We start from the raw sequence: 25,309 nt of genomic DNA on the forward strand, positions 1-25,309 counted from the left end.
TCTGAGGTTACAGCAGGCTGGGATGGGGCAATAAGAGGCCGAGGGAACCAGGATAGACCGCATTTGACATCCTACCTTCTGAGAAGAGAGTGAGCTTGAGAGCCAACGAGAGAGAGAGAGAGAGAGCAGTAGGGAGACTGTTGAAGTGCTGAACGATTTGAGCGCCACATCGTTTCCAGGTATACTAGGCGGTTCCCTCTATTGCTTTGCATCTATTTGGAAGGCACGACAAGATTCAGTGAAGTAGACGTTGCCCTAGAGGCATCGTGCGCAAGTCGCGGGCCATCGTCCGTGCCGTCGAACCAGTTCGTCCGAGTCCTAGAATAGGATTGCTCAATCTCTGGAGTCAAACCATTCGACTCTGAAAATCGGACCTCTCTAAAAATCGGACCACTTTTTCGATCCGATTCCCAGAATCAGACCAGTCCCAAAATCGGACCAGTCCCAAAATCGGACCACCTTTGCTTGTTTGATCGGACACTCGACTCTCCGATTTTGAAAATCGGACACTCGGACCCTGAGAATCGGACACACGAAAATCGGACGAGCTCAGAATCGAACACCTGTCAAAATCGGACATGACCAAAATTGGACCACCGGGTCGATCGGACCAACCCATAATTGGACATCCAATTCTAATCATTAGACTCTTGAAAATCAGACATCTGAGAATCGGACACAAATTTTGACGCATCTAAACTTCGACATTGACCCCAAAGGCTACATAAAGCTAAAGGGACATCACAGGGCTGAAACTTAGAGCAAGTAGTTCAAAATTTGGCTATAAACAGTCCTCCAAATTGCGCATGGTATTTACCGTAATGGCCCTGCAGGCCAAGGGGGACTGCCCCCCCTCCCCCCTCCCCCCTGCAGAGGGGGCTTGCCCCCTCCGTACCTCCCCCAAGTAGGTTGGAGAGAAAACGTGCATCGTGACAGGTCCTCCGAATTAGACCCTAGTGTAGTAATGGCTCTACATGAGCATGGATTCTCACTTACAAAAGGGCAACCAAAAGCCCATACCCGAACAGAGATACACAGAGACCCTAGAACCTCAATGGGCCAATCTAGCCAATAAGGGTAAAAATGCCACACTGCAAAAACACGTACATGTTGCATTCGGACTGCATCTAGTCAAAGCAAAAAGCAACAACATCGAGCTACAACACCGAGAATGACTAGATATGACAGTCCTGATGATAGATGCTCCTTGAATAGCACTGCACTGATGATCCAAGACATCAGTGGAGAATCTACATCTAGTGTGTAGTTGGGGACTCAAGGGCATTTGTCAGAAGGCTTAAATTTACAAGCCAAGACCCGGAAGACGAAGACATAGTATCACCTACTTATCTTAGGGTCAAACTCACTGCGAAAAGAGAGCATACTATCGATGCTCTTATTGATGAAGGAGCAGATTTTAATAGCTTGACCTATGAATCATGGACCCTACTAGGCCAACTTGATCTCACACCGACTAATGCAACTCTTAGCCCTTACAGGGGACACCTACAAGAACTCATAGGGAAGTGCAAAATCCTTGCGACATTTGAAACTGAGAGCCTGCCTATCCTATTTTATGTTCCTCCAAATAATGCTACTTGCGGAAAGGAAACCCTCCTAGGAAGACCCTTCAAAAGGGTGACCAAGTGTGAGGCCGACTATATAGTATAGAGGATACACCTGACACTACCGGGTGTGAGAATAGTCACAACCTTTAGCAAGGGTGACCTCATCGAACTCAAGGGAAAGGCAAGGAAGGTGCTGACATAACAGTCAAGCCTGCTAACGAGAGCAAGGACTTGTTGAAAGAGTTGATACAAGCACAGGTCGAACAACAAGAACCAGTGAGTGAGGCCATGCCTAAAACAAGAAGGTCAAGAGATAATTCCAAGGACGGGCTTTGGACTTACAAATATTGTAGAAGACCCCAAAAGAAGCCCAAGCCTTATGGACGAAGGCATCGATGGAGGGTCAGCACAACGCCGCGATGGATATCCAAAGCGTTGCTACATGCTCAAGGGTATTACGCAGGTAACCGATGGATTTAGGTACCAAAATCCCCTGCTAAACCACCTCTACCAGCCCAAGGCCAGATTGCATCAAAAGCAACAAAGCACAGGAGGAAATCTAAGAGAGACTCCAGGTTTCGAGGTAAGAAACCAGACATGAGTGGTCGAAAGAAAGAGCCTCATCCTAGCATTCTCAATAAGCAGATGTCATATGTAGTCATTGAGCATGCACAAAAGCCATTAGTGCCCAAAGAGCCTTTGATTTTCCAAGAGGATAACAGGCATCATAAGCACAACATTGCTCATGGCAAGGCTGATTGCTCAACAAAGCAAATGGCACAATAGTCTAATAGCCTCGAGCAAATCATTCAGCCACTGCCAAGTCCACCTAAGAGTCTTAGACCTCCTACACCCTCTTTTTCCAAGTCTAATAGCCTTGAGCAAATCATTCAGCCAGTGCCAAGTCCACCTAAGAGTCCTAGATCTCCTACACCCTCTTTTCTCAAACAAACACAGGAAGCACAATAGCAGTCGTCAAGGGCAGCTGCTCAATCCTCAATCTCTATCTCCATCTAAGCTTCCAAATGTCCAAAAGGTGGGACATGACAGTAGCCGTAGATCTCGGCCCAAGGATATGCCTGTGCAACCTAATGTGACTAGATCAACTCATGCTCGATCTACATAGATGAATGCTCAAAGGGCAACAAAAGACAGGACCACTTCCGATCGCCCTAGGGACTTGACACCGCAATCCACCAAGAGTAGCCAGCCCATTGGACTAGGCGCTACTACTTTCAATCAGGGATCACAGCAATCACAGCACTTAGCCGTAACAATTCCCCTTGTGGAACTTGTCCTTAGTAGTTTACATGTGGAGGAAGTGTCACAACCAACTTCCTTGACAATTCCAGCACTTCCAAAGTGCCTAAAGCCTAGGCTGGAGGAGTTAAACACAAGGGAATTGGCTGAAGAGCCAGACTCTCCAAAGAGAGAGGTAGTTGTGCCCTCACAAGCTAGCAAGGCTATTCAGCAGGCCGCGGCTGTGTCCCATGAGGATACACTAGAGAGAGATAATGCTAAGGCCCAACCAAGCACATCAACGGTTGACCTAGTCTAGGATCCTGAGTCATTGAGAGATGCACCTTCACTAACCAAGAAAAAGAGGAGAAAACAGCGAAGACAACAGTAGTCACATGTGGTTGTGGATCCCAAGAACATTCACACCAAGAGCGCTAGAGAGCTGAGGAATAAAGCATCGATTCCATCCACCAATGACTCCATTGACGCCTCTTCTATTAGCGGTGAAATCTCAGACACATCCGTGTGCTCTGAAAAATCAAAGCAGTCATTACCATCAACGATTTCTTGCAACACTCAATCCACCAACAATAGAACTCGCATTGACCTATCAAGAGTGGATACAACACTGTCACAACAGGATGACAAATCTATACCAGTCACATCCAAGGAGAACCATGATGCAATAACAAAGCCTTAGGAGAAACATGGAAACCCTAAGAGCATAAGAAATCCTAGCGTTGGCCAAACTTGCTCTTCTAGGCCTGAGCCCCCAGCTATGCTAAAGCCTAGGCAAACTCCTAGAACCTTGCATGAGATAGCAACCGAGCAAGCCCTCGTTGAACATAGAAGTGTCACAGAATGCTTAACCGAGTTGGATTCTAAGCTCAAAGTGTTCGCACGTGTCTATGTCCTGGCATATATGGGTGCATTCCCTAAAGAGCAGCTTGAAGAATACTTGCCATTTCCCTTATCCTGGAAAGAGCAAGAACATCTTGACGAGCACTATAACAAGCTCCTGTATGAACACATGCGACTCATCTCTGATGAGAAAGCCGACGAACTATGCTTAACCGTCACATTCAATGAGGTGCTCTGCCAACCAAATCTCTTAGAGATAGAGCAACTAAAGCAACTATTAGAGGGTCGAAGTCAATTTGAACAACGTTGGTGTGAAAACCGCGTTGCAATGGCCGAACTAGGAGCCCAAATCATGACAGTCTCAGAGGAGCAATTGGCCAAATGGCGGTCTCAAAGAGACCCAACCTATGTGGCACCAACTTCCTTTCGAGTGCTGACTGCCATTCGGGGCACGGACTTGGCTGAAACTAGCCAAGAGAACTCTCTATCTGATAAGGTTGTCACTGAGGAGGAGTTACATATTGCCAGTAGACTCGGACAAGGTTCCATGCTACCTGATGTTGCAAAATATCTATCAGTATTGAGTAAGCTGCCACGAGTACTAGATGCGTGTGCCACACTCCAGTGCAATCTGGAGTTCTACAATTGGCTTTTATCCTCGTGAAGTGACATGGATTCATAGATATGTATATAAATAAACAATGACTTTTGTGACCCTGTATAGACAGTATCAACACACACAAGCAATAATAGTCAAGTGCATGGAGAAGAGTTGGGTTCAATAGGCTAAGCTCCTCATGTCCTCCTCTCACCACACATTTGGAAGTTGTGTGACCATTTCCACCTCCAGGAGGAGGGCATGTAACCCTCATTACCACCATAGGAAGCCTTGACCAACATCTCTGATGGCGTAGACAAGGTACCATTCCTTTCTATACACCTTTCCCCCTTTCCAGTCTATCCTTCCGAGGATGAGCCCTGCCCCACTCCATGACAATCAGTCCACGTAACTTAGCATGAGCCAAGATCTGCTAATGGCTGGAGGCCAAATGAACATCATCATGGGGGCCATGCCTCTACAACAAACCCTGCATGCCTCACCCCTCCCCTTCTCGTCATATGCGCTTGATAACCCACACTATAATCCCTTCCATGCAAATGGTTTTATCATGAATTAAGGCCTAATCCTTGGTTAGCATTTTGTAGGTCCCCCCATGTGGAAGACATGGAGCACCCAGGGCAGCTGGCTTGCAAAGACTCTCTCTGCCGTAGAAGGGAACATGCAGCACAAGCTCCTCCGTCGGTGCGCTATGTGCCTAGCCTCAAAAGGTATGCAAAGAAACGAGGTCCCAAGCAACACCACCCCGGACATAGGCCGAAAAAGCCCCAGGCTAGGGAAATAAAAGCTCAAGGGAGCACACAAGGCATGGCAACACCGGATGTGCGGGCCCCCAATAGACGCTCGGACACCAGGTGCTCGAAAGCAGAGAGGGCAGCTCGAGACAAGGAAGAATTCGATGCATTGTTCAAAAGCATTTTGGAAATGGTTGCGGCCAGAGACTACACCATTCAGGTCCTGGCCGACATCTTCCCTGCCCAACCTCACAAGAGCCCCTCACCAGCAGAGCCTTAGTCGCCTGACCACCCGGACTCACCCTGCCTTGTACAAATAGAGTAGCTCCTATGATATGCAAGCAACTTAACAAAGGCCATCCTGCCATAACCTTTTGTCTTTTGAGGGTTGAAGGGGCACGCTCCCCACTTGTACACATTTTCCTCACCTATTGCTAATATATGCCAAGCCTTTAACAAGCACCGGAATAGGCATCGCAATCAGCATCATAGGATTTTGAAAAAGTAATATCTTGGCATGATTACATTTGTTCATTGTACTTGATGCATGCGACTTGCATATACTCTCATGAAGTGATAAGTGGATATAGGATGACACAGGTTTTCATGCAAATGTGTTCAATACCCAAGTCACCGCAAGACCACCAACCTCACAAAGCACCGTGACAAAACCACGCTGCCCAACGCAAAGAATCACCCTTACAAGTGTCCACATTGCATGATCCAAAGCATAGTCATGGGCTACGCTCTCTTTCTGGGTCAAGCTCTATAGTTGGCTCATGATAGTTGTTACCTCAATTGTACCAACATCGTGTGTCGCAAGAGGTTTGTAATATCTCAAGTGTATCTCCCCATCTCAACAATTGCTTCTCTAACAACGAGGCTAGGGCACAATCATCACTGTAATATCCATTTCCTGAGCCTTCGAAGCTTGACATTTCCCAACCCATTGAAAGGATGATAGCCTCAACATATTGCAATGGTTGTACTCAGGCAAAAAAAAAAAATCAAAAAAGGAAAAAAGACAATATAAGATAAGAAGCACCCATGATCATAGCACAGCACCTAGGGGTTCTCAAATTAGGTGCGTCTAGTGACCTTGGTCAGCTGGCTCTGCCCCTAAACATAACCCACAATTGTTCAGGGCACATCAAGGGCAAGACATACTTAGGGAGCTTTTATCGTCTATGGTTAGACCTGTCACCCTGACCCATTCACACGATTCCTTCTTGCACTCTGCCTTAATATCATTGCAATCAATTGTGGCAGGCATTGCATGAATGGCCATGAAAAGTACATTGTCCTCATCACGCACGTCCGATAGCTACCAGCTACCGATAGTGCAGTGTCCCTGTGTTCAATTATGTTACGTCATGCAGTCACAATGCAAAGGATGTTGCATATATCTTCACGTGTACTTCTTCTCAACACGGACAACTTTGCTTCATCCCCACATTGTTATGAGAAACCAGCCCGCGGTCTTCTAACTACGTAATATCTAAGTATGTACGAGCACTCACATAATATCTGTACCAAAATATATACACAGTTGGGGTCCTCAAGTGCAGGACAATACTCTCAACTTGCTTAGAGTTCGACCTGTCTCCCAAAATAATTAAACTATGTCTTGTGCATGATATAGAAGACTAGCATTATCCCTAGGGAGAGACCACCTATGAGAGGTTTTCAATTGCAGGTATTGAAGACTCCAATGAAAGTGTCATTTTCTCTTCATCAACACCCAACTCTGAACTCTTATCCTTTATCATCCTACAAGCCTGCCAAGAATCATCATGTACAAAATCCCCAACAAACCAACACTTGTGCTGGCCATCAGTGCAATCCCCAACAAAGAATAGCCCTACCACCAACTCCAACAATCCTACCAGCAGCCACCTAGGCCACCAACGTGCCCCCAATGACCTTCCTCCACACCACCACCAATAATCCTCCATGGCAACCACCAATGTTCCTTCCACCCACGTCTTCAGTGCATGCCAAAGCCTACTATCTAGGACGGTGAGTGCCATGGGACTGGCACTCGTCTAGGAGGGGGGTAATGTTAACCCTCAAACGAACAAAGGTGAAAAATCCGAAAAAGCTAAAGCAAAAGACAAAGGCCAAGGCAAAGTGAAAGGGAAGACGAAGGCGCGCCAAGAAAAATATGGAAACACAAGAAGCGCAGAAAATGCCTAAATAAGGGAAAAAGGCACACAAGGAAAAGCGCAAGTCAATACTTTTGTAAAAAAGCGCAAGCGCATCATGATTTAATTTAAGGAGCGTTGGGCTCTCACCCGTGCAATTTGTAGATGTAGATGGGCAGTGGAAAGGAAGCTAGGAAGATGGAAGGACAATGGGGAAAAGGGCCTAGGCCAAGGCCAGCCATGTAAAAAAGGGGATAAGGGGATGACAACCCAAAAGGGATTTAGGGTTTTGTATATAAAGTTGAAAAGTGAATGAGAAGCTCATTCTTGTCTGTGGCCAAAAGTGGCTCTCCTCTTCTTCTTCTTCTTCTTGTTCTTGCTAGCTTGAGCTTGTGCTTGAGAGAGGGAGTATGAGAGTGTGAGGGAGTGAGTGTGTGAGGGTGAGGGACCGGGGAGAAGAAGCTCTTCATCTTCTCCTCTCTTCTTCTCTTCTCTTCTCTTCTCTTGTCTTGCTCATGGTGATGGAGCTTGGAGCTTGGAGCTTGAGGATGGAGCTTGCTTGAAGCTTGTACTTGAATCGTGGAGATATCAGAGTGCGTGGGAGAGAAGGTAACTCGATTGGCATGGAGGTATGCTCACTACACCCATAGATATGGATGGCATATCGACTATGTGAGAGGTATCCATTGGTGCTCGGCTTGGAACGCTTGAAACAATAAGCGGTCTGTGGGTCTTAGCGGTTGAGCGAAAGCTCCCACAGGCGTCCCCATCGGCTTTTTGCACAAGGAATCCCCCTTTTGTATGAGCCCCGGCAACAAATAAAATTTTACGGAATCCACCGCAAAACCTCACGGAATCCACCGTGGAATATGCCTTATGGCATCATACCCCCGAGGTGGGATAGCAATTGTCCTCAATTGCTATTAGCTCAATGTGAAGCCAACGGTGAGGGGTAAGCACTTAGGTTTCGAGTATGCGTCCGTTGGGCCTCTTCAACAAGATGAATTTTAAACTAAACCAAATATCTAGAATATCTACAGCTAGTTCTAGTGGTCATAAAGTCAGTATCTAGAATAGTTTCAGGTTCAAGGATTTTAATTTCTTCTTCTAGTAAAGGAGGGTTTTCATAAACTGGATGTACACGTAATTGGCCTCTAAAATATCGTAACAAACTGATATAAAAAGTGTTGTGGATTTTCCAGTATTGTGGTAATTCTAGTTTAAATACATTGTCATTAATTTTGTGAATGATCTTGAAAGGCCCATAAAATCTAGGAGCTAACTTTACAACAGGGTGTTTGTCAACACTTTGTAATCTTCGCTTTTCAATACGTAACCAAACATAATCATCAACGTTGAAACTCATAGCTTTTTTTTTCTTGTTCACTTGTTTTGTGTATGATTACTGGGCTTTCGCAATCATATCTTTAACTTCATCAAAATTAGTAGCATGCATGTTAGCAATATCATTAGTAGCTTGAACTTTGTTTGACAATGATGTAATTGGGTAGGTAATCTATATCCATAAATGATTTCAAATGGTGCTTTCTATGTAGTTGTATGTGGTGTGTTATTGTATGTAAACTGAAGTAAATGTAAATGTGTATCCCATGTTTGTGGTTTTAAAATTGTGTATGCAAGCAAAAGATCTAAAATGGTACTATTAGTAGCTTTTGCATGCCCATTTGTTTCAGGATGAAATGCAGATGAAAAATCAATCTTTGTTTCTAAATTAACAAAGAAATCCAAAAATTAATGTAGAATCTAGAATCACGGTTAGAAATAATAACTTTTGGCAAACCATGATTAGTGAAAACAGTTTTCAAAACCAATTGAGCAGCTTGAGATGCAGTTAACGTTTTCTTGCATGGAATTAAATATGCTTGTTTGCTAAATCTATCAATAATAGTCCAAATCATATCATGATTAGCTTTAGTGTTAGACAAACCAGTGATAAAATCCATTGAGATTTGTTTCCATGGTTGTTCTGGAATTGGTAAAGGCATTAATAAGCCATATTGTTTACCATGGTGTTATTTAACTCTTTGGCAAATTAAACATTCAGATACAAAGTTAAATACATCAGATTCCATGTGTGGCCAATAAAAATCTTCAATCAGTATATGGAAAGTAGAAATAATTCCTATATGGTCTTGGTATGGGAAACAATGAATTTCATGCAAAACAAATAATCGAAATGGAACAGTTACACATAATCTTTTTTCATTGAACATAAATCCATCAGTGTAAGACAATGAATCAATGGGAATCCAGTTATTTGCAACTAATTTATTCCAATTAGCTTGAAAACTAGGGACTTGGTCGTAGGTATCTTTCATAGGGAGAAGAGAGTCAAAAGATATCATAGAGATATTATGAATAGTCGGTCTTCTACTTAAAGCATTGGTAACAACATTTCGGATTGATATTGTATGAGTGGATAAAAACTTTGAAAAAAAGCAGCCCATTTAATGTGTCGGTCAGATATTTGTGGTTGACTAAGGAGATATTTAATGCTTTGTTGGTCAGTTTTGATCATGAATTCAAATCCCATTAAATAGTGTTTCCATTGACGTAAAGCTTGTACTAGAGCTAGAAATTCCTTATCATAGGTAGAATACTTAAGTTCAAAGGGTTTAAGTTTGCAGCTAGAGTAGGCTATGGGATGGGAATCTTGCATAAGGACTGCTTCTATTCCAGATCCACTAGCATCAATGACTACTAGGAAAAATGGTCCATTGAAGTCAGGTAATTGCAATACAGGAGCATGAGTTAAAGCACGTTTCAGTAAATCAAAGGACTTTTGTTGATTGTCGGACCAATGATACACAATGCCTTTCTTTAATCATTTTGTCAAAGGTAATACAAGCAATGAAAAATTACTCACAAAATTTTTGCAAAAGCTAGCAAGACCTAAGAAAGAACGTAATTCATGCACATTTTTAAGTATCGGCCAATTCAAAATTGCTTCTATCTTTTTAGGGTCAACTTTAATACCTTCAGATGAAACAATACGTCCTAGGTATTCAATTTGTGTTTGGAAAAATTCACTCTTTTCAAGATTAGCATGTAATTGATTCTCTTTCAATAATCTGAAAACCAATGATAGATATTCATAATGCTCATTTTCATTCTTACTGAAAACCAATATGTCATCAAAGAAAACAATGACACAATGCTGATGCTTCAAAAATATGTGATTCATCATACGACTGAATGTGGCTAGTGCATTAGTTAAACCAAAAGGCATAACAAGGAATTCATAGTGTCCAAATTGTGTTCTAAATGCAATTTTGAAAATATCAGATGTGTCCAATAGTACTTGATGGTATCCAGATTTTAGATCTATCTTGCTAAATATTGCATATCCTTGTAGTTTGTCCATAAGATCATCTACCCTAGGAATCGAATATCTATTCTTAATAGTGATCTTATTTAGAGCACGATAATCAATGCACATCCTATAGGTATTGTTTTGCTTCTTCACTAATAGGACAGGTGCACCAAACGAAGAACTACTGGGTCTAATGAGTCCTCGGGTTAACAATTCTTCAACTTGGGCTTGAATTTCTTTCTGTTCAATTTGGTTATGTCTATATGGTGCTTTACATGGTGGTTGTGATCTTGAAATTAAGTCTGTTTTGTGATCTTCAGGACGTATAGGTGGTAAGCCAGGTAGTAAGTCAGCAGCAAAACAATCTTGAAATTGTGAAAGAATTTGTGTGTGCTTAGGATGCATCTGATTTTCTTTAGCTTCAATCTCATTCACCCATATTAAGTAGGATTTGCTACCTTTTCGTAATGCACGTTTAGCCTGTGTATGACTAAGCAATGGAAAATTATCGAAAGTGTGCATACCATGCAATGTGATTTGTTTCTTATTAGAATGAATCTTCATTGAATGCATGGAATAATCTATATTGGTATTATACTGATGATGCCAAGAAATTCCTAAAATAATGTCACTAGTTTGTAAAGGCACAACTAAGAAATTTCTACGTTCAACATAGTCACCAATTTTAATTTCTAAGTCATGCACTTCTTGTGTTCCATTGTATCTAGTGCCTAAGAATGCAGCCTTGATGCAATAATGAGTAAAAACAGTATGTGAATTTAATTATTTGATCAATTTTGCAGAAATAAAATCGTGTGTGCTCCCATCATAATGTAAAACAGTCTTTTCTTTACCATGCACAAGACATTTCATCGTTAATAAATAATGGAAATTTGGCATATCTGGTAAAGTATCTGAAGTAGTACCGATATCGTTATCGTGTTTCGTGAAATCCGGCATTTCTTCATGTTCTTCGTCTTCTATTGCTCCCAAAAAGTTGATGTGAACAATTGGCTTTTTGGATTGACAATTCACCGCTAGATGTCCAAGTTGATGGCATTTGTAACAGACTATGGATTTGGCTTTAGACACATTATTGGCAATAGCGGGAAGTTTAGAAATGTTGGGATTTGGCTGTAAAGATGGCTTAGGGTTTGGATTTGTGTTTGATGGTAAAGCAGGAGGTCGTGTCCAAGATTTACGGAATGAAGATGGAAGGAAGCGTTTTTTATTGAATCTTCAAAAATTTGAATTGAATTGTTTTGAACCAAAGTTACCATTAGTATGAAATTGTTGTGGTCGTCTCTCTCATCCTCGAATTTTGTCTTCAGTGTCATGGGCCAAGGAAATTGCATGTTCGAGAGTCATTGGCTTGAACATGTTCACCTCAGCATAAAAATGTCCAAGTAAGCCAGACATAAACTTGCGTTTATGGGTTGCCTCAGGTACATCTTCGAGCATTCAAAGTTGCAATAAAGCATTCCAAAAACGCTCGGTATATTGTGAAATAGGCTCACAATCCCTCTGTTGTGCAGAAGATCCCATTGTTTGATTGCTTTTTTGTGAAATTGGGGTGGAAGGAAATTCTGCAAATTTTTCTTTTGAAAAGTTTCCCAAGTAGTAGGACAATCAATGCTTTTGCGAACAACAATCCACCATAGGGATGCTCTGTCCACTAGATGATTAGTGACACACTTAATTTTTTCTTTCTCAGCATAATGTTCTTCATGGAAATAATCATCAAATTGATTGATAAAACCAAGTACAATCTTTCCATCACGTGACCCATTGAAAGTACGAAATTTGAATTTTATTTTACTTTTCTTTGTTTATTTTTTAATACATTGCATGTCAATTGTCGCATCGATCGTACGTCGTATTAGATCTTTAGATTGCGGTCCATCTTGATTGGTAGTAGATCGTTGCAGATTGGCCAATTGCGCTTGCAAAGTTTGACGTGCTCTTCGTTCCTCTTGAAGCTGCATCATAATCAAATCCAGTTTTTGCTCCATCGTTGGTTCCGGTAGATCATCTTCGGACATAAAATCTTCCATGGTTTGATCGGACATCCTGTAAAATTTCAAAAGACCTCACACACTCGAAATCTTGTTAGCGGGATGAGCGTAGCTCAAAGTTGGGTTTACAAGGCTTATTTCTCTCTTTTTTTAAAATGGCTTTTTGTAGTATTTCTTCTTTGTGAATGCTGAAATTGATGTCATGGTCTTCTTCCAAAAGGATATTCGTGCATATAGTCTACGTGTAGTAATCTTGTTTGCTGGAATTGAACTTTGTCAATCCACAGGTGTGAACATGGGCTTGCTGGAAAGCTGAAAATCTGTTTGAGACTAACTGTGTATGAACAGCCACTATAGGAGAGGTTGAAACTTAAGAATTGGTAACCTTAGTAGCTTTAAACTTTAAAGCTCTTAGTTTTTTTTTTTTCAGTCCACGTACCTGGCGCGGCTAACAACCCCCTTGGATAGGGTCAGGCAGACAGTTGGAGGTAACTGATACTACCTCTCCCTCTAGCCTTTCAACCTAAAGCATTAGTTATTTTTCTGACATTAGTTCCTTGATCAAAGAAGTGTATAAACACAAGCACTCAAGTGGTCGTTTATACGACCAACTGCTAAGGTGTGATTCCTTCTCCCCGAATGCTTCCAACATTCGATCCTGGATCAATCACGACTTGGCAAGATCCCAAGGGTTTCGTAAGCTGAGTTGCTTGTTTACCCTCTTTTCTTGGGTTAGGGTTTATACCTTGTTAACCCAATTTGTCACTACTTTAGGTTTCCATATATTATGGTCAATAAATCCTGGACAACCTCATTGTCCTTACTTAATTGCTTACTAGGCAATTCATAATTACCTTGGCTTGACAAATCAGTCTTCAAGGAAGAGTATTGAAGCATGACGACTTCTCAATTCTTGGGAAATTTGACTTGCAATTAGAACTCGCCAAACTTGGTCTAAGGAGTAGCAATACTATTTTGTGATTTAGACAGAAGATCGTACGGCGTTGCAGCTCGTAGCACGAGATAGGTGTCAATACCAACTTGTGGGATTATATCTTTCTTTGTATGGACTTTCTTAATCAAGAACACCTTTGATCAAGATAAGGGCTTGGAAATCCTCTTGACCCAACCCAACCCTAACCCTACTAGGCCGATCACGCTTTGGCCCTAGGGTCCCTAAATTCATATGGAAGTCTAGTATTTGGTCAATTGATCCTTAGGGTGAGAACCCTAGATCATTCTTGCATGGGCGTTTAGCTAACCCTAACATTCCGTGAATGTGGGTAGGACCTTTAAGATTGGAAGTATTAAGTCGGCAACCCAAGTGCAATACTAGGTAGAATTTTATCATAACTTAACCCTACCTAACACTTTAAGGTGATCATCATATGTAATCTAATCGTACCTTTATGATTTTTATGTAAGCTACTCAACTATATGCGGATTACTTAGTTGATCCAACCAACCCGCGAGTAAAGATGATCTTCACTTTAAAGATGCAAATACTTTCTTCTAAATTAGCAAGTACTTTTCCCTAAAAGATGTAAGTAACTGCAAGATGTATGCAATGTATCATTCGATGTAAATATGGGATTTCAAGACCATAGACCTTTTCCTTCTATGCAGCTATAAGATCTACAATGATCTTTCTTTGCCTTGCCCCAAACGGTATTAGTTGACATTCAGAACTACTTCTTGTAAATCCCACATATATGCATCAAATTCAAGGCTTTAGTCTTTTAATGAAAATGCACCCTTTTCCCAATTTCGAACTTTGATAAAAGAGCTTCTATGCATGGATGCATCATTCTTTCGTGACGAGATGCCAATGAATACATAGTTGATTTAATCCTTCTTCTACCACTTATTGCAATCTAAATTGTAACTAACATTGCATGCGACTTGCATAATATCAAGGTCATAAATCCTTTCCTTTGGAAGATGCACAAATTCGTCTTTTAACTTATGCATCATACGTTTAGAATCGTAGCTAGACCATGGAAGTGCAAGCAATTGCAAATACACGACATGCAACTAACTTGTAGATCGAATGAGTAAATAAATTTCCTAATGCATTTAAACTTCCCTACAAGAATTAAAACATGCTTAATGCCTCTTTTCCATGTGAAAATATTTTCAGAACCTGGGCATTAAGAATTGGGGTGTTATCCACTCTCGTACTCGGGGTGGAAGCTCCCTCGTGTGCTCCTCTCGACTTTTGCTTCAGAGCCATCAATGATGTAGATCTCGACTCAGCAAACTCTCCGTGCCCTTTTATCCGATTTCCAAAACTCCCTACTGCCCTCGAATTTACTTCCCTTCGCAGGAATCGGGCCTTGCAAACTTGATTTTAAAAAAACCCAAAAAGCACGGGTGAACTAGGCCTATGGAAGCCTTATTGGAAGCTTCCAAATTAGAAGCTTCCAAGCTTCTGAAATCAGGCAAATGACGTGGGTGATGATAGGAGGTGATGATGGAGAGGATAACAATGATGATGATGATGAAGATGGTGATAATGATGATGGGGATGATGAAGGTGGAGGCGATAGCAATGTGGTGACGGCGGCAATCCTTGCGGCGCATCAGGCAGGCAGCTCCACACGACGGGCAGCAGCATGGCCAATTCTTTCCTCTCTCCCCCCTCTAGCTTGGGGAGGGGGTGTTCTTATAGGCTTGAAGGTGGGGGGGTAGCCACACACATGGCAGGGTGCATACTCTCCTCCCCATGGCCCTCCACCACTTAGCTCCCACACATACTCCCTCTCCCCGCCATGCAACGGTTGAAGGGGGGATTTTATTCATTAAAAAAGTTGAAAAATTATCCATTATTCCTTTTCCCCCTTGAAGGGGTGTTTCCACGTGGAACTACGACTTTTGAGCCACAGCTTCCTATACGTGACGCGGGTTGGAGTTTGTTAGTGCACGCAGAGGGAGCACTTCACCCAAAGTCTTTTGTTGCAAATTTAAGGTTTTCAGGGAGTTGAAGTCTATAAGCATTAGGCCCTAGGAACTTGAGAATCTTGTAGGGTCCACAATACCTTGGACTTAGCTTTTTGCATTCACCCAAGGATAGGTAACTCTTCTTTGGATGTATGCGAATGAAGACCATATCACCTTCAACAAAGGATCTGTCTTGACGTTTCAAGTCTACGTAAGCCTTCTGTCTGTCCTTGGCAGCTTGGATGTCCTGTCTTATTGACTTGATTTGGTCATCCATGTCTTCCAACATCTGCTTTGAGGCTTCAACCCTCAAGGCTAGATCCGAAAAGCTTAAAGGACTACGACAATCGTGCCCATACAATGCTTGAAAAGGGGTCATTTGAATTCTTTGTTGGCAAGCATTGTAGGCAAACTCAACCAATGGCAAATATTGAATCCACTTTTTGGGTTCGCGACAGCAATGTGCCCTAATTATATCTTCAATGACTTGGTTGACTCGTTCTGTTTGACCATTAGTTTGGGGATGATAAGTTGTACTGAAATAGAGTTGAGTCTCAATGGCCTCGAAGATAGCCCTCCAGAATTGTGATGTGAAGAGAGAGTCACGATCACTGATGATTCTTTTGGGTAAACCATGTAGTTTGAATATTTCCTTGATGAAAAACCTTGCGATGTCTGAGGCTTTATAGTTTGTCTTAACAGGGATAAGATTTACAACCTTGGTGAGCATATCCACCACGACCATAATGGAGTTGTATCCTCCCTGAACTTGGGGCAGGCCAACAACAAAGTCCATACTAATGAATTCCCATTTCATTTAGGGAATATCAAGTGGTTGTAATTTCCTTGGCATTTTGATAAGTTCAGCCTTAATGCATTGACAAGACAAACATTCAGTGACATATTTGAGAACGTCACCTTTGAGCCTATCCCAATAATAGCTCTTTCTGACCACATTGAGGGTCTTGGCATAACCAAGATGTCCTGAAAAAGGGGAGTCATGGGCTTCTCAAAGTATATTCTGCTTGAGTGATTGGCTTGTCAGGATACATAATCTTGTCCTATAGTAGACAAGTCCGCTATTGATAGAGAATTCTTGATACTTTGTTTGTAGCTCTGGGTCTTGATCCTTGATGGGGATCTCCCTTAGCAATTTCTGATAGGTTGGGACATGGCATGCCTCTTCTCTAGCTAACTCAAGAATTGGGTTGTTTGGCATGGATACCTTTATGGCTAGAGATCTTGCTATTGATGGATCTTGCAAAATTAGAGAATTCAAAAATGCCTTGCGACTGAGTGTATCGACAACTACATTCTCCTTCCCAGGCTGGTATTTGATTTCAAAATCATATTCTTCCAGTACTTCAATCCATCGACGTTGCCTCATATTGAGCTCATTCTGGGTAAAAATCCACTTAAGACTCTTGTGGTCCATCACTAAGGTAAATTTGTTACCCAGCAAGTAGTGTCTCCAAATCTTGAGAGCATGGATGACAGCCAATAGCTCCAGATTGTGGGTAGCATAGTTCCTTTCATGGCTCTTCAATTTCCTTGAAGAGTATGCTACATGATGACCTTCTTGCATGAGCACACATCCTAAGGCAAGTGCGCTAGCATCAGTTATCACTTCAAACTTCTTACTAAGATCTGGAAGTTTTAGGATGGGTGCTGATACCAAGCTTTGCTTTTGTTTGTCAAAGCTGGTCTGTTCAGCAGGTGACCAAACAATTGATACTTGCTTCTTTAGTAGATCTATCAGGATTGATGCAATCAAAGCATAGTTTTTGATAAAGACCCTGCACCATCCTATCAATCCAAGAAAACTATGTATTTCTTTGAGAGAAGTTGGTGTTTGCCACTCCAGAACGTCTCTGACCTTAGCCGAATCTACTGAAATTCCTTCTACTGATATAATGAATCCCAGATATTCAATCTGTTGCTTGAAAAATGCACACTTCTTCTTCTTAGCATAAAGCTTGTGTGCCCTCATTGTCTCAAGGACGATGCGAAGCTGGGGTTCATGATCTTCTTCCTGCTTGGAGTAGACTAGGGTATTGTCAAAGAAGACGAGTACAAAGTCATCAAGATAGGGCCTAAAGATATCCTGCATTAGCCTGTTGAAGGTAGTAGGAGCATTTGTTAGCTCGAATGACATGACTAGGAATTCAAAGTGTCTATACCTTGTGCTGAATGCCATATTTGGGATATGTTCTTCCTTGATCCTTATTTGATAATATCCAGACCTGAGATCTATCTTAGAGAAGATCTTTGCACCTTAAAGATGGTCGAGAAGTTTATCTATTCTTGGAACGGGGTATTTGTTTTTAATGGTAGATTGATTCAACCCTCTGTAGTAGTCAATGCATAGCCGAAGCGTTCCATCTTTCTTCTTCTGGAACAACACTAGAGCTCCCCATGGCGAACTGCTAGAATGGATGTAGCCTTGGTCTAACAATTACTTGAGTTGCTCCTTCAACTCAATCGCTTCCGAGATGGACATCCTATATGGTCTCTTTGCGATTGGTGCAGCTACTGGTGCTAGCTTGATTTCGTGATCGACTTCCCCTTGAGGAGGAAGTTCAGTCGGCTCTTCAGGAAATACGTATGCGTATTCCTTTAACCATGAAGGTTCTTCCCTAGATTCCTGATCATGATCTAGCTTATTTAGTTTAATCAAATAGATAGGTAGCCCCTTTCTAACTCCTTTTATTATCCGTGTTGCTTTGGCCAGTTGAATTTTTGGCCTCCCAGCCTCTCCATGAGTTGTGACTAGTTTCCCTTCAGAATTTCGAAAGGAAACGTGGCCCTTTCCACAGTGAATGTGGGCATCATTGGGTATTAGCCAATCCATACCGAGCAAGCATTCGTGGACACCTAGGTTCATTATCCTGAATCTGACCAAAGTCGACTTTCCACCCAGTAGAAATTTCACCTTAGCAGTTTGCCTTGTACAAGAGACCTTACGACCATTTGCTAATTCCACAAGTAAGGTAGGTGCATCTTTTGTGGCTATTCCTAATCTTTTTGCACAGACTAGTGAAATGAAGAAATGTGTACTACCACAATCAATCAAGGTTTTGAATCTTTTACCTTGATAATCCGATGGAGTTTGAATCACTGAGAATTGGCTATTCGGGCCTTTCTTATGAAGAGTGGCATGAACCGTTGCCCTCTCAATGTCGGCTTCCATGGATGGATCTTCTTCATCACACAACTCCTTATTGGCAACACTGGAGGTTCTCCCTCTGGCCATGACGGTGGCACCTTGTCTTTGGGTGGCTCCTTGGAATGGCCCTTGACGTTGTCCTCTGCTAAGCTTGGGACATTGCCTTTTAAAGTGGCTAGGCTCCTTGCAATGGAAGCAGTGGAGATTGCAGCCATTACCTTGGGTAGGAACGAAATTGTTGATAGTGTTGGCCCTAGCTTTCTTCCTTTGTGCATGATTTTGGCCCTGCTCTCTCTTAGCCTGAGACCTATACACTCCCCTGTTCTGGTCCTTGTAAGACCAAGTCATGTTATTCCTTGGCTTGGTCTGCACCTCCTGTATTATGGGTGCAGCTCGAATGAGCACGTCTTGAAGGTCTATTGGGCACATTGATTCTAGGTGGGTGTTTATGGGTGGTTTTAATCCGGCACAAAACTTTGACACCTGTTGTGTCATATCCATTTGTGGCGCGTACTTTAAAAGAGAGACCAACTTTGAATAGTATGCATCTAGGGATAGTCCAAGCTGCTTTAATTCATAGAATTCGTTCATCTTCTGTGTGCGGTAGGCAGGTGGTAGATATCTCCCTCGCATAGCTTTTTTAAACTTCTCCCAAGTAACTGACCCTTCCAAGATCCCTTGGTCTCTGCACCATTTTTTCCACCAAAGTCTTGCTTCGCCGGTAAGCTTCAATTTGGCGAGCATAGCTTGGTTAGCGGGTGTAGTACCTGCTGCTTCAAAATAATCCTCCATGGATTCGATCCAGATCTCGGCGACGGTCCTTCCCTTACCATCGAATTCAGGTGGCTTGATTTGTTTGAGAAGAAACTTCTAATCCTGAATTACGATTGTACTTGGTGCAGGGGTCGGACTAGGAATCTTTACTTGAGGTTGCGCCTGGGTAATAAAATTCTTTACATTAAAAACTTGCTAGATATTTCTCACATTACATTACATGCCCAGTTTAGCTTTTAGCCAAGTGACCTAATCACTTAACTCCTTTACCAATACTTACAGCCATGACAGATAGTAATAAAAATCTTATTCATTGATATGGGCATAGCCCTTTCGAGTACATTTATTTAGGGAAGGTAGAACAAGCTAATACATTAGTTTGGGGAAAATAGGATTATGTTACATTCAGCTACGAGAACTAAGTAATAATATGGAGTGGGGTCATGGATTTTCAGGAATCGATAGGTCATAGGAAGCTTGGGGTATCCCTTCCTTTGACACCTATTCTTCTCATAACGTCCCAACACCTTGATTCTGTCGGCAGGGATTATTCGAGTCACTTCCTCATACACATACTTGTTTTGCTTAACCTTTCGACCACCGACATGTAGGGTTGCATTTGCGTGAGCCTCGACAAAGGTGTACAGCTTCACGATCCTTAAATCCTCCATCCACTTGATTCTCTTTAAGTTGGTCTGAAGGTACGCAAGTCGGTGGGAAGCTATGTAATAAATTCCTGATTCACCTGTCCATCTCCGTTCCATGTACAGGGGTGAAGGATTGTAGATGCAGTCTAGGATATTCATCATACCTAGCCTTCATCGATAATCCAAAGCACCCATTGCAGTCATAAACATAACCTAGAACACCAAGAATTTGCTCCATGCTTCGTGACTCTGCAGGCCAGTATCCATAAGTAAGTAAGGAAATGTTCTTATCGACAACATTGCTCTACTTTCCCTCATCAAGTTTCCTTGTAAATATTAGATCCCGTTGGTTCGCTCTGATACCAACTCTAACGTGTCTCTCTGTCTGCTTATAGGACACGTCTTAGCAGCCCATTGGGAAGAGAGTCCAAAAAGTGCCACCCGGCACTCCCAAGGAATGACATAGGGTTTTTGATCTAGGTCTTTCCGAGTCTGCCACGAAGCGAAAGCATTCTGGCCGTTCCCACTTAGGACCGACCTGAATCAGGGTTTTCCTAATGGTCAAGTTCCTAGAATGGTAGCTAGCCGAACTACTTTATGCAGAAACATCAAGGTCGAAGTGGATTTATACTGCACTTGGTTCAAGGAGAATGGAAAACGAGAGGGATGCGAAGCTCGACCTCTTTGCCCGTAAGGCATAGTCCCATTCCATTCCCCTAAAACAGCATAAATCGGGAGTCTAGCTCTAAAGATTCTAGGTCATTGTTACCTTGCTGTCCATTCCTTTGAGAAAAGTTCCTGGCCAACCGGGACCACCCTTCCGTAGGACGGCCCAGGGTCACATCTACCGCACTTTCCTCGGGTTGCTTTAGCTATCTAATTACCTACCACATTTAGTTTGACAAGCAAAAATAGCTTCTTTAATTAACCAATTAATCACTGGTTCCTTTACGTAACTTAGGCACTGATATAGAAAAACAATGTCAAGCAAATTCCTTTTCAACATTTGATCTTTATTTATCAGTCTTTGGAATACATCATATAATCTGCCTGAAGGCTATACCAGCAATCCTCAGGGATTGGTATTCCAAGTTCCGCCCGTTAACTAGTATGCAAGCCTCGAGATCCCATATTGAGTCACGTCGGCCTCTTGTGCAGGATCCGGAGGCAAGGGATTTACGGCTAGAGCCTCCCCTGGCACCCAAGCGTCCTCCTACTCCAAGTAGTACCCACAGAGAGACCTTTTGAGGAGGTCCACGTACCTGGTGCGGCTAACAACACCCTTGGATAGGGTCAAGCAAATAGTCGGAGGTAACTGATACTGCCTCTCCCTCCAGGCTTTCAACATGAAGCATTAGTTATTTTTTCAACATTAGTTTCTTGATCAAAGAAGTACAGACAGTGCTCCTAAGTTTACAAACACAAGCACTCCAGTGGTCGTTTATACAGCCAACTGCTAAGGTGTGATTCCTTCTCCCCGAATGCTTCCAACATTCGATCCTGGATCAATTGCGACTTGGCAAGATCCCAAGGGTTTCGTAAGCTGAGTTGCTTGCTTATCCTCTTTCCTTGGGTTAGGGTTTATACCCAGTTAACCCAACTTGTCATTACTTTAGGTTTCCATATATTATGGTCAATAAATCTTGGACAACCTTGTTGTCCTTACTTAATTGCTTACTAGGCAATTCATAATTACCTTGGCTTGACAAATCAGTATTCAAGAAAGAGTGTTGAAGCAGGACGACTTCTCAATTCTTAGGAAATTTGACCTATGATTAGAACTCGCCAAACTTGGTCTAAGGAGTAGCAATACTATTTTGTGATTTAGATACAAGATTGTACCGTGTTGCAATTCGTACACGAGATAGGTGTCAATACCAACTTGTGGGATTATATCTTTCTTTGTACAATCTTTCTTGATCAAGATAAGGGCTTGGGAGTCCTCTTGACCCAACCCAATCCAAACCCTACTAGGCTAATAACGCTTTGGCCCCAGGGTTCCTAACTTCATACGGAAGTCTAGTATTTGGTCAATTGATCCTTAGGGTGAGAATCCTAGATCATTCTTGCATGGGCGTTTAGCTAACCCTAACATTCTATGAATGTGGGTAGGACTTTTAAGATTGGAAATATTAAGTCGGCAACCCAAGTGCGATACTAGGTAGAATTTTATCGTAACTTAACCCTACCTAGCACTTTAAGGTGATCGTCATATGCAATCTAATCGTACATTTATGATTTTTATGTAAGCTACTCAACTATATGCGGATTACTTAGTTGATCCAACCAACCCGCGAGTAAAGATGATCTTCACTTTAAATATGTAAATACTTTCTTCTAAATTAGTAAGTACTTTCCCCTAAAAGATGTAAGTAACTGCAAGATGTATGTGATGTATCATTCCATGCAAATATGTGATTTCAAGACCATAGACCTTTTCCTTCTATGCAACTATAAGATCTACAATGATCTTTCTTTGCCTTGCCCCAAACGGTATTAGTTGACATTCAGAACTACTTCTTGTAAATCCCACATATATGCATCAAATTCAAGGCTTTAGTCTTTTAATGAAAATGCATCCTTTTCCCAATTTCGAACTTTGATAAAAGAGCTTCTATGCATGGATGCATCATTCTTTCGTGATGAGATGCCAATGAATACATGGTTGATTTAATCCTTCTTCTACCACTTATCGCAATCTAAATTGTAACTAACATTGCATGCGACTTGCATAATATCAAGTTCATAAATCCTTTCCTTTGGGAGATGCACAAATTCGTCTTTTAACTTATGTATCATACGTTTAGAATTGCAGCTACCCTTGACCATGGAAGTGCAAGCAATTGCAAAGACACGGCATGCAACTAACTTGTAGATCGAATGAGTAAATAAATTTTCTAATGCATTTAAACTTCCCTACGAGAATTAAAACATCCTTAATGCCTCTTTTCCATGCGGAAATATTTTCAAAACTTGGGCATTAAGAATTGGGGTGTTATCCACTCTTGTACTCAGGGTGGAAGCTCCCGCGTGTGCTCCTCTCGACTTTTGCTTCGGAGCCATCGATGACGTAGATCTCGACTCAGCAAACTCTCCTTGCCCTTTTATCCGATTTCCAAAACTCCCTATTGACTGTGAATTCACTTCCCTTCACAGGAATCGGGCCTTGCAAACTTGATTTTTAAAAACCCGATAAGCACGGGTGAACTAGGCCTATGGAAGCCTTATTGGAAGCTTCCAAGCTTTTGAAATTAGGCAGATGACGTGGGTGATGATAGGAGGTGATGATGGAGAGGATGATGGAGAGGATAACGACGATGATGATGAAGATGGTGATGATGATGATGGGGATGATGAGCGGAGGTGGTAGCAGCATGGCGACGGCGGCAGTCCTAGTGGCACATTAGGTGGGCAGCTCCACACGATGGGCAGCAGCATGGCCAATTCCTTCCTCTCTCCCCCCTCTATCTTGGGGAGTAGGTGTTCTTATAGGCTTGAAGGTGGGGGGGAGGGGGAGGGTAGCCACACACGTGGTAGGGTGCATGCCCTCCTCCCCATGCCCCTCCACCACTTAGCTCCCACACATACTCCCTCTCCTCGCCATGCAATGGTTGAAGGGGAGGGAGTTTATTCATAAAAGAATTTTCAAAAATTATCCATTATCCCTTTTCCCCCTTGAAGGGGTGTTCCTGCGTGGAACTACGACTTTTGAGCCACAGCTTCCTATACACGACGCGGGCTGGAGTTTGTTAATGCACGCAGAGGGAGCACTTAGCCCAAAGTCTTTTGTTACAAGAGATCAGAAAGTAAGTGATTGAATATTCTATTAGAGTTTTTGAGATTTTATCCTACTGATTTGTTGAGATATGATTGCTTTTAGTTCTCATTGGAGATTGATTGCAATAGACCTTGTGGATAAGCAATGTTTTTAATCAACTCTATGAAAGGAAGCCATGGAAATGCTAAATTGTATGTTATATTATCCAAGGGCTCCTTGATATTTCAATTCTTTTTTTTGTAAGTACTCTAAATTTCAACATATTTTATATATAGAGGTGCCAAAAGATTAATTGAAGAGCTAGAGAAAAGACCCTCTATGCCGCCTGATTTGCTTGCAACAATGCAATATAGACAAGTTGCGGTAAGTTATTCATTAAAATAATTAAAACATGAGTTTATTCTATGAACTACCATCCGTCCTCTTTATAGTTTTACTTTGTGTTGGTGGTTGCAGTGTCCCCATCAGGATGATAGCCATTCTTGTGGCTGGAGGGTGATTGCAAATGCTAGAAGAATGGTTAACTTTGTTTATCTTAATGATGATAAACATGTAAAGGTAATATGAAAGATGCTAAACTTTAAGATAGATATTAATTGCAAATAGTCCATTGATGATAAAAATATAGTCTATTGTAAGAACAATAATGAACTAAAACTCTTTTTTCTATAAATGTGTGACCGTTTTCGAAGGATTGCTATACATCTTAGCATGTTTGGTACATCAGAGCAAAGCTCTTAAAGTATATAATGGTCAATTGTATACATCCAACAACAGAGATTGGTGGGGATTTGCACCATGAAGGAGATGCGGTGCCTATAACCACAGAAGGTGAAGCCACAGCTTCAACACCTTCTATACCCAAGACATCAAAGAAAGGCAAAATGACTCCTAGAAAGGATAGTTCTCCAAAAAAGAAATAGCTTTTCCATATCGCCTTGTAGGCCTTCATATATAGAAATTTTCCCTTCAGCCCTTGTATATCTCATAGAGATGGCAGATAGACATCTGCTACAAAATTTATACATATATTTTATATTGATAGTAAAGATATCTTTTCTTGAATGTCCTTGCAGTGTATATTATTTTCTCTCATTTTTTATATCTACAAAAAATAAATTACAAATGTTTGTTAGTTAGAAAGTGAGATCTTGATATACATCTAAGTAGATATAATATGATGTGAAAACTTACTTGTTTCTTGTCAAGTTGGAATACAAAGGAGCATGGTAGTTCAATGTCTTCATTTTGTAAATCCATCCTCACTTGATGTAGCATACATGATTTTCTAATCTTTAAGATTGCAATAATATCCTCGTTGAACCAAATATCAAGATCCACTATAGTATCTTTGCTGAAATCATTAAGATTATGGTCTAAAGCAACTAGATTACTACCAACAAAATGCCATCGACTATAGTAAAAGCTAAGGATAAAATTTTGAGTAGCAATCATATATTTACAAGCTATAGAGTCTTGATCTATCTTAC

General features: G+C 41.7%; 1 protein-coding gene across 20 annotated transcripts in view; it reads left to right on the plus strand.

Annotated features, from left to right (window-relative positions):
* The window catches only part of LOC148011461 (uncharacterized), a 79,443-nt gene that overhangs the window by 21,696 nt on the left and 32,438 nt on the right, over nt 1-25,309 (plus strand). For 9 of the 20 annotated variants that reach the window (XR_015689304.1, XR_015689305.1, XR_015689314.1 and 6 more), the window contains 2 exons: nt 24,095-24,182; nt 24,276-24,866. The exons of 2 other annotated variants lie outside the window; for them this stretch is intronic. Coding sequence is in view for 5 of the 18 variants with exons in the window: in XM_087670187.1 (XP_087526313.1) it covers nt 24,276-24,377; nt 24,597-24,641 (147 nt within the window). In the remaining 13 variants the exon portion in view is untranslated. Of the gene's footprint in view, nt 1-12,944; nt 13,003-24,094; nt 24,183-24,275; nt 24,867-25,309 lie in introns of those variants that run through there. 9 more of the 20 variants (XM_087670187.1, XM_087670188.1, XR_015689307.1 and 6 more) reach the window with 7 other exon arrangements.

This window comes from Lygodium microphyllum, chromosome 28 (genome assembly GCF_053477565.2).
Source record: "Lygodium microphyllum isolate KBCC chromosome 28, Lygodium_microphyllum_v1.1.10, whole genome shotgun sequence".
Classification (NCBI taxonomy): domain Eukaryota; kingdom Viridiplantae; phylum Streptophyta; class Polypodiopsida; order Schizaeales; family Lygodiaceae; genus Lygodium; species Lygodium microphyllum.